We start from the raw sequence: 14,559 nt of genomic DNA, 5'->3' as shown, positions 1-14,559 counted from the left end.
CTCGGGACTCGAGGAAGACCGCGTAAAACTACCCGAGTCCCGAGTCTGACGTGTGCATGCGCAGTATCAAATTTTAAAACTGTTAAGGCGGCAAAATGTAAGTTGTAAAAGTGTAATAGCAAATGTGAAATATTTTTAAACCATGTAATGCGGGTGGATCAATTATGACACCAATATGAGTGGATTGCAGAAAATCTACCTTAATTTAGTTGCGTAAATGGGTAAAATACAGGCTGTAGAGTCAGAGCTGGACTCGGGACTCGAAAAAATCTTACATTTGGCCGGAGTCGGACTCGGGACTCGGACTCGGGTTATTTTTAACCGACTCCGCAGCCCTGGTTAAAACGCAAACCTATAAAAGTGAACCTCTATGTATCTTCACCTGTGGAGTAATATAGGGTTTCGGATAGCTCACTCTGCAAAGCTTTCTTCGTCTGATTAATCCAATCGCGATTGCAATGGATATCACCAAAAACAACAGGACTCCCAAAATGATAGGCAGCAACTGCCTAAAAACAGAATCAAATCATAAAAAAACGCTTTGATTTTATAAATTACCCTGCCACAAAAAAACCCTTAAAAGTGCGTTGGACTAGATTTTTAAAAAGTATGGTTAACGCAGGGGCCGGGAACCTTTTTTGCACCGCGGACCACTTTTAACCTAAAATGTTATCACCGACCGGTCCCTTAGAAAAACTACAAATGCTCAGTAATAAAACTTATTACCACTTGATTTCCAGGGCGTAAGGCGAATCTTAAGCTTGTTTAGCTCCAACGAGTTATAAAAGTACGCTGTATTGTTACGACCTCAAAAAACCTAAAATAGTATACGAACTTTAGGCCAACCCCTGAAAGACCTACAGAGTGGAAACAAAATTCGGGCCCCTTTGGTTGCCGACCACAGATTCACTCCGCACACATGATATTACTTTTATTTCAATTGAATATTATGCTTGCACTGGTTATAGAAATTGGCGTGCGGTTACCTGTTTGCGAAGTTTACGTAAAGGCCAATTTAATTAACTATAGGTTGCCACCGTTACGCTATTGCCCCATTACAGCCTGTTAAACTCACACGAAAAACGAAAAAACAACAACACATTAGTTATAGTCTAGGAGTATTTTCGAATATGGGAGTCCTCTCTTACCATGCTTAATAGTTTCTTGACAGTTATTGGTCTGTGTGGTTGATTTTTTTAAATTTATTCGTTATATAGCAACAGGCGGTCTTCGTCGAAAAAGTTTACCTTTTCTCCTCGTCGTTCCACCTTATCTTCTCAGTTTCCGAGCAAGGCCCATTACCCCAGTGGTTCCAGGCGTACACACGGACGTAGTAGGTTGTGTCCGGCTTAAGTCCCTCAACGACGGCAACACTCTGTATGCGTTTGACCGAATTGTGCAGATCTTAAAAGGTTGACAACTGTTTCAACGGTTGCATTAATATTTTAAACTCTTATGTCTGACCGGGCCCGTTGCTTACGCCACGAGTTTGGTCAACCAATAGTTTGATCACCGTTGGAGGTTCTTCATCCGGTTTATGCCACTCTCACGTTATTGTAATTCAGTTCTGTAGGTTCTTTTTTAGTTTCGATTTTGTTTGCCTAAATTACTGATTTAAATATACGCGGTTTCGACTCAGATTCAATTCGTTTTCTAGAACAAGTCAAAACATTTTAGCAGCATTCTCACAACTGTATAAACTTTCTATCCTTACAAAAAGCAATTCCTAAGAAGTAACAATAATAGTTAGTTGAATAATGTGATTATATTGGGTATGAATCTGGCCATGAAAAGGGAGAGATTTTACATAGGCCGGGGACCTTACATTCGTGACAGCGTAAAGAATACAACATAAATTAGACTAAAAAAAATATTCTATTACACTTGTTACATGCTTTGTTATTTCATCAATTATTGCAATTTTATCTTATTTCATGGGTTTAATCTTCATTTTTTAGGTTTATGAGGGTTTGGACTAACGCCAATACGTTTGTATAGAACAGAAAATATGCCGATTTAACGAACGTTCTAAGTCGCTGTATTGCATTTTGTGAGCATGATTTTTTGAAAAACACATAAGAAAGTCAAACCTCCAGGTCCAATTAGATAGGGAGATTTATTTTGGCTGTCTTCTCGTAGTCTTTCCACCTTTTTTACGAACGTAGGACATATGGCTGCAAAAAATAATATACAATTATTGTAAAACTATTTGGTAAATAAACATTTTCATCCATGTTTAAAAGGTCATCAATAGCCTTGTCGTGTAATTGCCTTCCAATAACGAGGATAAATATCCAAGTGTATATACCGTTGTAGTCTTTAGAAAAGGTCATAAAGCTTTCGAATAAAGATGTACTTTTTACTAGACCACATTATTTTATTTATCGTTAACCAATTAACCTTTTAACTAAACCATTTTTAATTAAGTTAGGTCATAAGTCTATCAGTTGTTTTATTCATAGCTAACATATACGCATTGACTGCAGGCGTGTTTTAAATGTATTGTGGATATGGTATAAAATACAAACACAAAAGCGAAAGCAATGTTTATTGTATTTTTGATGATGGTGAAAAAATGAAATAAACTGTTTGACGTTGTTGGTTTGCTAGCAATATTTATGTACCACTGCTCTGTTCCTTTTTCGTGCTTTAATAATAATAATAATCGCATGACTAAAGATAACGTTTGTTGAAGTACCGATTAACTGACAAGTTAATGGGCAAAACGACTACATTAAAATGTTTATTTTTTATCTTTTTTACGTAGCTGACAAACCAATGGAGAGTCATTGAGCATCCATGACATTAGACGTAAAAATGGCCTCACCTTTACAATCGCCAGAGGTGGTAGTATGTACCGGGTTAAAGCCACAGTTTCGCTGTAGCGATACCAGGACTGTGTAGCCTTCCACAGGTCCTGTTAACTCATGCGGATCGAGGCTTTCCCACGTGACCTTGAGCGAATCCTTCTTCACATTTTCGACTTGAAAATGTGGCGCGAAACGGGGTTCTGCGCAAATACATGATTGAGTGCTTGCTTTGACGCCAGCTAGTTGACTAACTATGCTTTCTTTTTTGTTTAAAGTAATCACATTCCTTACACCCGGTTATTATAAAAACACGGTATGCATTTACTAAAGTTAAATCATCAGAGGCAACTTAGCTAATAGACTATTTAGGCCTGTAAAAAAGTGATTTTTGAAATGACCTAAATCCTAGTCAAGTCATTCGAAAAACAAATTAAGTATACCTTAAGTCAGTTTCAAGTTTAAACAAATCACAAGTAGGTATAGTAATAAACAAGTTAAATATAGTTTACGTCACTGACATCCAAAATATATTTTAAATTTACAAAATAGTCAAACACGTTCCATTCATAAGAATTTTATCACGAACATTAAATACGAAAAAATACGATTTATGGTTAAAATGTGTTTACTATGTTCAATTGTTAAGTTCATGTCAAGTCATTAATCCAATTGACAAAAGTTAAGTGAAGTCATTCAAAAACAGTGACTTAAGTCACGCAATCGACTTATAATTAAAGGCCACTGGTCACTATAGTATCCTATGTCCAATGAAACATAAAGTCAATTATAGTATATTATACCAATGAGAACTGTTTTACAAAACTCTTACTTGTGACAGTAAAGTAATATGCCGATTGAAATTGATAAGCGGGTCCTTGCACTTGGTCGCTACGCAGAGACACGCAAAGCACGTAGGCTGTTAAAGGCTCAAAGTCGGAGGTAACCAGGCAACCAAGTTTTCCGTTGTTTAGCCTGGAAATGAACAGGTAAGTCTGATTGTGTTGGAAGCGTTTGACAGACATAAACCTGTCATACGAACGATCCTAAATATGTGTATGGTTGAAAAAGCAGTGTCTTAAAATAATGTTTTACCTATATTAAAAAATGTTTTATTATTCGCGTGCATTTTGGTCGAATTACAACATTTTTTTTAAATATTCAGTCCAAATATGTTTAATATAACTTGATTATAAAACATGTCACAAAAAAACATCTGTGTATAAAGTCAAGAATGACTTGCAATTAAAAATACTACTAACCACAAATTCACTAAATATTTTGCACCTTAAACAGAATTATGATTTCACGTTTTGTGTGACACCATGTCGAAAATAAGAAGGTATTAAGCAACCAAAAAGTTGTGTCGTTAGTTTTGTAGAAACAAAGAAAATTAGTTTGCCATATAAAACAACCAAGCTTAGTTGAGGTGAAATGCCTTCGGGTCTTCATGACATCAAAACATTGCCTACCGCTGAGCTTCGCATGTTGTAAACTGCGGAATAACTTTCTTCGCTCCGACGTCATCTTTTCCAGATGTTGTCGTGACCGGCAGAGTTTCATTTCTGCAACAAAATATTAATAAAATAAAATAATAATCTGCAGGTTTGAGTTTAAAACTGTTTATCTTAGAGCCAATCCAAGCAGAAAACGTTATATCTCAAGACTCCCAAGAATATTAAATTTTATTATGTTCATATATGGGATTGCTGTTTTCTCGCTGCGATGTTGTCCTGTAGTTTATTTTGACCCCCTGAGAGTTGTAATTGTTTGTTTGGCCCGACTGTGAGTTCTTTTTTTATGCCGGGATAAACAATTTCCGCTGTCTGTGTCCTTACCGCAGCTCGGAATTTTGGACTCCCGCTTAAAAACCGCGTCTGTATTTCAGCAGGCGACCGATTGCAATAAACAGCCTCTCATTTTGCTATTAAATACAAATATTTCCACACAAAGTTTTGCCGAAAACTGATTTCTTGCCTGATATTAGGGGCATATAGGCAAGCCGCCAAAATTATGACAACACTCTTAGCCGGATCGTTAAAACTTTGGTCAGTGTCCGCATACACTTTGGAAAACGAAGAGTTTGCGTAATTGGTTTAATTAGTGGTACTCCCAAAACCTAACTAGCAAATTAACAATCAAACCACAACCATATTTACATGAATATATACACAAACACAGATATTGTCTGCATTCAATTTATTTATTCCCTTTAAAAGTGATTTAGTATGAAGTTTTGTTAACCCTGCATTGTCCTAGGGTTAAAATTATGCAGAGTTGTATAATCTGCAAGGTTACATTTTAAACTTTTTGCTACCCTGGCTGTAAAATATTAGTTTATAGGAATGCGACAAAAAGGCACAGCTCTCAAAACCTAACTAGCTGGGCGCGTTTAGGTCTGCACCCTACATGTCACCTCTTGCCTGTTGGCTACTTTAGCATATTGTAAAATGTAAAGGGGGACTTTTCACGTACACTTAACGTAACATGGTTTTGTGGCGAAATGTGAAATTAATCAATCTAATTATGGTATTTTTTTATTTTTTTATTTTACTACCACGCCACTGCATAAAGTAGGCAATTGAACATACACTTGATCGAATCAATTGGAGGTAGTGGAAAAATAGGGAGTCTGGGTAAACCTATTTTGAGTCATCATGTCAGCGGAGACTGTGAAGAAATATTTAAGCTTATAATTTCTAAATTATAACCATTTTGTACAATTAAAGGTTTGTTAATGTTTATCATATAAGGCAGGGATGGCGAACCACTGACCCGCTGGTCACGAAGTGACCCACCACAGATTTTTAATGACCCACTTGTTTTTATAGATTGGAAACACGGTAATGTTATCCATCATTTTCAGAAATAGATAAATGTAAAAAACAATTCTTCGTTAGATAGCACTATATAAATCCGGGTTACCCAATCCGTTGGTTGTGCAAAAGTGTTCTAGGGGTGAGAAGTAGGCGTACATCAACTTCACCTCAACGCTTGCAGAAAAGCAGAATACTAAAAGCATTCGATTTATCGCTGGAAAACGTTAAGGGCGGCGATCTATTAAGGGAAATTAAGAGCTTGCAGACTAAAAATTCAGAAAACCCGGGCAAACCTGAAAAGCTTTCTGCTGAACTCCTGTAATCCCATAAAAATGCTAAGTCATTTGCTAACTATTCAGATTGTTAATATTCGCGGGAATCCAAATTTGTAAACCATCCAAAAACCTTGAATTTAATTATCAACCCAGACAAAACAGCACTTGAAACGACGCAGCAGCAAAGTTTGGCATAAAATTAGCATACAATTAAATATAAGACCCACTTGTGCATTTTGTAGGGATTAAGATCGTGTTTGTGACCCTCCCAATGAAAAGGTTCGCCATCCCTGACATAAGGTTTATGTGCTTTGCTAGATTTCCCCCCTCTTGGTGACTTCGACCATGTTGTGTGATTGCTGGGAGTAAGTTGTCCAAACGCAACAAACACCTTCCCTAATTCATATTATACCCTTTTAGTTTTGTGTGTTAATTTCTGTGGCACAAATTGGCCTCGCGAATTTTGTTTGGCTAACACATCGCATTTTGAATATTCTGTATGCAAGCTATAGTTGCGCACAATAAGCTGCAAATCAGCGAACTTCGTTCAGTTTAAAAGATGACCTTGCTCATTGCCCAATCTTATTCGTGAAATTACTTTAATGCGGGAGAACATAGCTTACGACAGGGCTTCTCAACCAGTGGGTCGCGACCCATTGATGGGTCGCGAAGCAGTTTTAAACGTTATAGTTTCCATTGGTTGGGAAATTATTGCATTATCATTACATAACATTTATACAACAATGTCATAAATACGTCACAATTAGATGTGTTTTGTCGCAATTAACTAGTTTAGTGCGTACGGTACGCCAGTAGTAAAGATGCAGGTTTTATGTAACTTTATTCGTTTGGTCATATCTCTTGTGGGTCGCACAATAAAACATGCATTAAAAGTGGGTCGCGAACTGAAAGAGGTTGGGAAGCACTGGCTTACGAGATGGAATTCTTAGGCGGCTATAACAAAACATAAGTCGGAATCCTGAAATGTCCAAAATACATCCCCTCGAATCGTACACACCCTCTGCACCCAGCGACCTCCGCTGGGTTCAAGAAAAATCGCATTCCGATCAGGTTACTCGTTTCCGTGCGCCATACAAAAACAACGCTGACGCAGAGCGACTTTCCATTTGCCACCCGCCAACCCTGAACTCGCCACGTTGCACTTGACCCTTCTCGCGGTTCAGATAGCAGAAATCGCACAGCCGGGAGACCGAGTGTCGGGAGTGAACTTGAGCGTTTCGGCGGTGCCGCGCCAGACGGCCTCGTTTTCTCACGTTCCTTTTCCCGGAAAGGCGCCACTCGCTCACTACCGCGAGTATTGCGCCGTATACTAGCTAAGTTCTCTTCAATCGGTGTGCACGGTTCACCCTAGAGTGCACCAAAATATGCACAGGGTGCACCAATACGTTAAGTTATTCAAGGGTGCATCACAAATGTTTAATGAACCATAAACATTTGATTTCTCAAGGTTGTTTGAATGCTGTTTTATGACATGCAATAGTACTCGGAAGCATACTCGAACCATCACCGACATTGTGTAAAAAAACTAATTGATTTTTTATATCGTTTACCTCAGTTTACCTTTCAAGTAATTAGGGTGCATGAGTTCGTCACAACAACTTTAAGGGTTCACCAAACCAAAAAAGGTTGAAGAGCACTGTACTAGCTGGCTTCGCGTTAGTTATTGGCCTTTCTTCCTCTTTCTTTTTTTCTCTTTTTCCTACCTTCCACTTGCAGTTAGGGCACCCAGCTCGCACACCGCTGGTGCTATATGCACGTTTATTTGTGCTTTTGTTTTTTTAACTTTTCAAAACAACAGCTGGCGTTTGAGTTTTCTCCGAGCAAGTCCACTGTTTCTTAGAGTTTAGCGGGACCCGGAGGATTTTCGTTTCCAGTGGGTTGCGATTTGGCCAAAGGCGGTAAGGCAAACTGATTTTAAAGGCAAGCGAAAACCAACAACCTTTAAAACGTTTTTGTTTTCAATGTAACCTCAGTATTTGTACACTCATTTTGTCGGGAGCGTGGGCTTAGGCTATATCCTCGGAGTTGGTTATATTAATATTCACATTGTTTCCGATTCGATAAGAGACTCAAACAGCGGTTTGGTATCAGAGTAGCGTTTTTAACCTTGTGAGGCAAAGATAAATTCCCAAATTCCCAAACAAAGAACTATAATAATCCAAGGGTAGGCAAACTGCGTCTCTCCTATAAGTTTTTTTTTCTCACTTAGCTCAAGAAAATTTTTAGATAGATTATACCGATCCAAAAAACTGGTGGTGATTTTATAGCCACGTATTAAGCTGATTTTCTCACTGTGAAGTAAAATTGCAGTGTGGCCGCTTAACCCAACCAAACCAGACAATGCTGGCCCAATGGTTTATAAAGACCAACGTTTGTTAAAACTTAATAAAACCGAGCATTTTTAACTATGTTATCCAAAAACACCAAGTGTATTAGAGACCTCGCAAGTCTTCTCCCTCGTACTCAGGCGTGGTTGCACGAACATTTCAAACACGTTAACTAACTCACTAAACTTGGAATGCGGCTCGCGAGCTGAAAATTTTGCCCAAAATTTTTTTTATTTCGCCCAAATTTTTTTTTATTTTGTCCAAAATTTTTCGAACACTGAAATAAATGTTTGCTAAATAAGCTAAAATGAATTTTCTTTGAACGTTTTAGTTTTATTAGTTTTACCATTGTAATGACGTCATTTGGTATCGCATCAGTCGTTTGGCATCGCATCATCAATATTAGAATAATATATAAACCATTGGATGTTAACTTCGTATCTCACTGTTTACAAAAAATGCAAAAAACGCTCAAATATTTACCAATATGCGCCACTATTGTTTCAGTGCTTCTATTAAAAATTGTAATCCACTTAATAATAGACCGTCATGGTCCACTTACTGTATCTTATTGAAATAGGCATATCTAAAAACATTTATTGGAAAAGGCGAAATTTATTGCGCTCTAATAAACCGCAAAAAACACCACACTTCCAGAAATAGAAAAAAAATTTTTTCACTGAATACGAATGCTATAGAAAATTCCTTCGTTTTAAATGACTTATTCTAAATTACTCACACAAAGCATCAGCCAGAGTTAGTTTGAATATATTTATAATAATAATTTACTAAATTCATGAACTTAAATGTGAAACAATACTTTCCAAAACTGGTACGCTAAACCACTATTTTACGAGTTAAAAAATGGACAAAAAATTCACTCATGTTTTGTCTTTAAACAACTTAAATTTAGGCCATGTTTTTTTCGGGATAATGGAGGTGAAGTAATCTTTCTTAAAATCAAAAAAACATATTACGTATTTTAAGAAGGGTGTGTTGGGCGTTTAACTCTGTTGCCATGTGAAAGACCTTCACACAACGAACTCCTAACAACGACAATGGCCCGCCCATGGCGCTGTTACTGTCGGCAACCTGTACCTGTTTATTCTAAAATGGCAAAAATAGTCCATTACAACTTGTTTTTCTGAACGTTCTGGATGAATTGTATTCGCTGAGGAACCTTTTACCTAGAGCGAAGCAACACTCCTTTTGGCCGCTAGGCGTAACGAGCAAACAAAACAGGTCGCTATTTAAAAAAAATGTTCATCGACATATTTTACCCCAAGGTACGGCCATGATGTCCAACTCAAGGTAAAAAGAAAAACAATGTTATCCGAACTTTAAGTTGAAAAATACAGCAATGCTGTTTGATTAGGCTTACATGACAAAAAATATGGTATACTATAAATGTCGTCCATTTTATGCATGTTTTCCGTTCGTTTTTAGTGTATTCCCGCAACAAAGGTATTGGAAAAGGCGTTTTAACAATGTGGGTTTTGCAGTGAATTCGTGCGAAACTGAACAGCCTTCGTCATACGACAACCAACCCAAAGCATAAATCAAATCATTCCGAGCGCAGTTTTCGGAAATTAATGCACGGTTCAAGGTGTTACAAGCTCTCCCATACCACGGAATGGCACAGAAACCACAGTAAGGCGTGTGAGTTTAAACCAGATGCTTGACTGGCTATAATGTGTCACGCGGGGCTAAAAGTGAGTTTGCTGAATAAAATAGCACTCGGAACTATACAGCTCGTGATATTCCCCCATTTTCAAAATTTTTTTACGTGTTAAAAATATATATAGGTTTTCGAAATGTCACACCTTCAGTTACTTTTTCATTAATAATGATTAGTTTTGCAGAATTTCAGGGCATCTTGCATTTAGGCTATAAAGATAAAGCCGACCAATGTTCGTCAAGTTGGTAATAAAATATGCCGGTAGGCGTGCATACTGAACTTGAACAATTTAAGATGAATATACGTGTGTAACTCTAAGAATTTAAACGATAAAGTGCTATTATAATCCTCTCTGTAGGTTGTTTGTCTTAATTTTAGTACTATTCTATTGGTTTACCAAAAATGCTATTTCGACAAACCTTTGTTTTCGCCACACAGGCGAGGAAAAGTGCTAATATTGTGTAGTCTTTGTTAGTTACAATTTTTGAGACAAAAAAATTCGATTTAAAAATTTATATTTTATAAAATATAAGTTTGTGCAAATTTTGATCATTTTTTAAGGCCACGTGCCTTTCGATTGGCCCAAGCCTATGAAGCCTGGGGTTTTGGGGGTTTGGTAAAAAGACTCATCGTTTGGCAAGTTTTTTTGAAATGAATATATTTCTTTTTTTTTTAACTTTTTTAATAAGTGATACCTGTTGTTAAATGATGGAAGATAAATGCTGTTGCTGGTTTCCCTGATGTGTGATTCTCCCCTGTAAAACAACACATGAAATCGTTGCGTTTGCGCAGTTCACAGTTCAAAAGTCTCCGTAAAGGCTGCTTTTTTGAAATAGTAGCAAAAATGATATGATCTCAACTTTTAACAATCTAATAGGATTTTGACTTAGTTTAGAATATGTAAATCCGACAACCCCATCCGTGCTAACGCCCATGTAGTCGTTAAGATAAACGTGCACAGATTTTTTAGCAAACACATGCGGCAAACGCCTCCAGCGTGCAGCGTATAGAAACGCCGATTTTGTGCGTAACGATTTCTTGGTTTCGAAAACGGTAAAATTTCAACAAAGCTGAAGTCTGGAGAAAATTGGTTCATTTTACAGCGTCTCACTTTTTGTAAGCGTTGGCTGCGAGATGCCGTTTCAAATCATCGGCGTTGTACCAAGACGATTGCACCGGCCAGAAAAACACTGTCGCCGTCAGATTGCGCTGCAATCGAATGTAAAAATACTATTAAACATGGGTACTAAGGTTTTTTTTACGCAAAATTGATGTTTAAAATACCATTTTCGAAATTTTGTTTTGTATTAGTACGTTGTAATCGCAACTGCAACTTTTTTTTAGCAATTTACCAGAAGTGCATTTTATCTATCAGTTTCCATTATTGTAATAAATAAAAAAATATATTAATCATCGTGTGGTTACTTTTTGGATGACGGATGTAAACATAAAAAAACAACCTTGTCATCATGAACTCACCTTCGGTAAATCTTTATCCAGGCATTGAACGCAGTCAAAGTCGAGCGTTGCGGTTGTGGCGTTCCTTACCACCAGCGTAGCGTTCTGGAGTTCCAGGTTGCCTAATTAATTTGCAACGAAAATCAAATAATGATTGAATCGCTATTAAGTTTTAAAGACAGGAAGACAAAACTAGAGAGATTTAGCAAAGTATTATCCTATAGTTTATATCAGTGCTTTGCAACCTTTTTCACTTGCGGCACACCAACAGAGCTATTTAAAACATTTCGGCGGCACACCTTCGAAATGTTTCTTGATCGACAAGAGACAGTATCAGCAAAAATCCGAGGCAGCCAAGCGAAAAAGAGGCGATATCTGATGAAACGCGCCGAAGGCGCCGAATGTTTTACGATTTGCATTCCTTTGTATACTGATTTTGCTGTTTTGCAGACGAATTTTCTTTGCGGTTTTGCAATCCTAAAATTCCTTAAGCCTGTCAAAGTTCTAAAAATTGTACACCATTACAATAGCTGATTAGAGAACAAAGGGCTTTAATAGCATTCGAAAAATCATACCTGACATTGGCATTTTGTACTTTTTGTTTAATTTATATTTCGAAACAGCTGCCAAGACTCATTATACAATCACAAATTGCCAATTTACAATGAAATTTTATGGGTTTCGAGCATATGGATAGTCCCCCTTTCCACTTTGCTAAAAAGTTTGAAAAACATTGTAGTGTGTTTATACTTCTGGTAGTTCCCGGTAGTTGAGTTAGTTAAAAAAACTATTATGATATTTGATTACCGACAAAACAAGGTAACATGGGTTTTAAAAACGTTTTAAATATCATGGAAAGTTCATAAAAATTGCACCTGGATAATTCCAAGGTCAAAATACCTGTCTTGATAAGATTGACATTTTTGCGTTAATTCGACTGATTAATAAAAAGTACACTTAAAGCGCAAGTAACACACTTATGTGAACGTCGCGGCCTGGCATGGTCTCGCGGCACCTGGCATGGTCTCGCGGCACACCGGTTGCGGAGCACTGGTCATATATAGTCGTCTACTACCAATTTCAGACATTTTACACCATTTGTTTATTTCTTCAGTGAAAAGTTTTCACTTAGTTTTTAAGAGAATTATAAGGTACAGCGTGTAACAATCTTGGGTCTAAAATGCATGGCATAATTTGAAGACAAATTTCGGTATTCTAAATAAAAAATATTTTAGTGTTATTTGGGTTTTATGGTTGAAAGGTAATTCTTATGAATTAATGTGTCCGATTGGCTCCATGTTTAGTTTTCGTTACTTGACAATTAAAATACTTGTTAAATCATTAAGCCAATAATTTACTGAATTGGACTTGGTCTTGACTTGTCATTTGTTCAGACCCTCGATTTGGACAAAACTGTGATGTACTAACATCTATTACCTAATGTAATACGTTCGTTATGTTGCGACGTTCCAATTTCGTTCGTTGCCGAAACTTCTACGTTGCAATTCGACCCGTCTTTGCTGGTTTTACCTTCTTTTCTGTTGTAAAAAAAAAGGATTTGATATGACCAACATTCAACAAAAGATTTGATATGACCAAAACTTAATGAACCAGAAATTGATAAACCACAAACAAAAACTTTTTTTATATAGCTCAGCAATGTTTGTAATTAAAGTATTGGTTTAAGTAACCTTGAAATCATTTTGCTCTTGGTTAATTCAATGAGTAATATACAACCGAAAATTAGTCAAAATACATTCAAGGAGATACCGGTAAGAGTAAAAACAAGTGATTCTTAAACTGTGTGTAGCGCACACCAGACTGCCTCGAGATAATCTCAAGTGGGCCTCAAATGTTGTAATTCTTGAAAATGTACTATACTGCATTCCTATTAAAATATTATGTAAGCAAAAATGCAAGACCTTACAACTTCACAATCGATTATTATACTGATAATATCATGATTTGTACAGTGCTTTTCTTGCCCCATTATAGGGACGAAACCCTTTCGTTTAGGAATATCTGGCATTGCAGTTATTTGCGGACAATTGCTGGTTAAGAATACGTCTAATTAAATCGATACCGAAACTAGATTTGATAAGAATAGACTGAATTAACTAACCCCACAAAAGTAAGATGTGCGAAAAAAGAAAGAGAAAGCAAACATAATTTAGGCGATAGGCGATTACATAAATTAACCTGCCCAAAATAAGTTGATCTGCGCCCGCATTACTTTGCTTGGATAACAGTTTTAGTAAATGACAACTAAAGGCTGTGTAAGACCATTGATAAAAGTACGTTTTTTTAACTCATTAAAAAAAATATTCTATTCATTTTCAATTGCAAAGTACTCTAGTTTTATCCCTGATTAACAGTCGTTCCAGTTGTTATAATAAGATCCGTAAGGTGTACGAGTTCCGTTAGTTGTGACTTTGCTGTCAACCACAATTAAATTATAGTTTATTCATGTTGTTTGTCTTTTGCTTTGTTTACTTATATATGAAATGTTAAGTGAATATAACTAAACACAAAACCAACGTTTTCTTTATGATTACGACTATATGCGCTTTCAACTGTCATTGTGTTTCTAAGCCACTGGTTTTCCAACTGTTTATATTACAACACACCTAAACAACGATTTTATAAGGGAACCATGACCCTTTTATGCATGACGTGGCAATCCATGGCTTAATATTAACAGTTTTCCATCGGACACTATATGCTTGTAAGTCTCGTACGCTCACTTATATACGTATTTGTAATACAACTATGTTAAAAATAACAAAAAGTGTCAAATTAACAAAAAAATTTTCAGCAAGGTATATTAATATATTTATAATAACTATAGTGTTTCCACTAACCTTGGACATGACGATTGGAGCGTAAACGACCTTGTGGCGATGTTCTTCTTATCGCCGTGTCTCGCCTATTTAAATAAAACCTTTCGATATAACTTGCCGGGAACTTTTTTTTTAAAAAAGTATGTTCAGATAGCAATAATTGGTTATCCTTTTAACGTCTTTTATAATTGTCTTAAAATTGTCGGTTAGCAGCAATATTTGCCTTAAATTACAATATGTCAATTTTTGTTAAAAACTAAAATGGTGTCCGACTTGAATGTTAGAAGCAGCGTCTTAAATAAAATAAATTCTCGCGGCACAAGTTTTGTTTAAG

General features: G+C 36.6%; 1 protein-coding gene across 1 annotated transcript in view; it reads right to left on the bottom strand.

Annotated features, from left to right (window-relative positions):
- The window catches only part of LOC146145301 (uncharacterized), a 36,012-nt gene that overhangs the window by 6,156 nt on the left and 15,297 nt on the right, over positions 1 to 14,559 (bottom strand). The window contains exons 13-23 of the mRNA XM_083389646.1: positions 14,247 to 14,311; positions 12,823 to 12,923; positions 11,407 to 11,507; positions 11,039 to 11,136; positions 10,623 to 10,682; positions 4,280 to 4,372; positions 3,640 to 3,782; positions 2,828 to 3,010; positions 2,091 to 2,174; positions 1,248 to 1,404; positions 383 to 509 (exon numbers count right to left, since the gene is read on the bottom strand). Of these exons, the coding sequence (XP_083245772.1) occupies positions 383 to 509; positions 1,248 to 1,404; positions 2,091 to 2,174; positions 2,828 to 3,010; positions 3,640 to 3,782; positions 4,280 to 4,372; positions 10,623 to 10,682; positions 11,039 to 11,136; positions 11,407 to 11,507; positions 12,823 to 12,923; positions 14,247 to 14,311 (1,212 nt within the window). The remainder of the gene's footprint in view (positions 1 to 382; positions 510 to 1,247; positions 1,405 to 2,090; positions 2,175 to 2,827; positions 3,011 to 3,639; positions 3,783 to 4,279; positions 4,373 to 10,622; positions 10,683 to 11,038; positions 11,137 to 11,406; positions 11,508 to 12,822; positions 12,924 to 14,246; positions 14,312 to 14,559) is intronic.

The sequence above is a fragment of the Ascidiella aspersa genome, chromosome 5, assembly GCF_963924565.1.
Source record: "Ascidiella aspersa chromosome 5, kaAscAspe10.2, whole genome shotgun sequence".
Taxonomy (NCBI): domain Eukaryota; kingdom Metazoa; phylum Chordata; class Ascidiacea; order Phlebobranchia; family Ascidiidae; genus Ascidiella; species Ascidiella aspersa.
The sequence above is the reverse complement of the archived record's forward strand: the minus strand, read 5'-3'. Positions and strand labels throughout refer to the sequence as shown.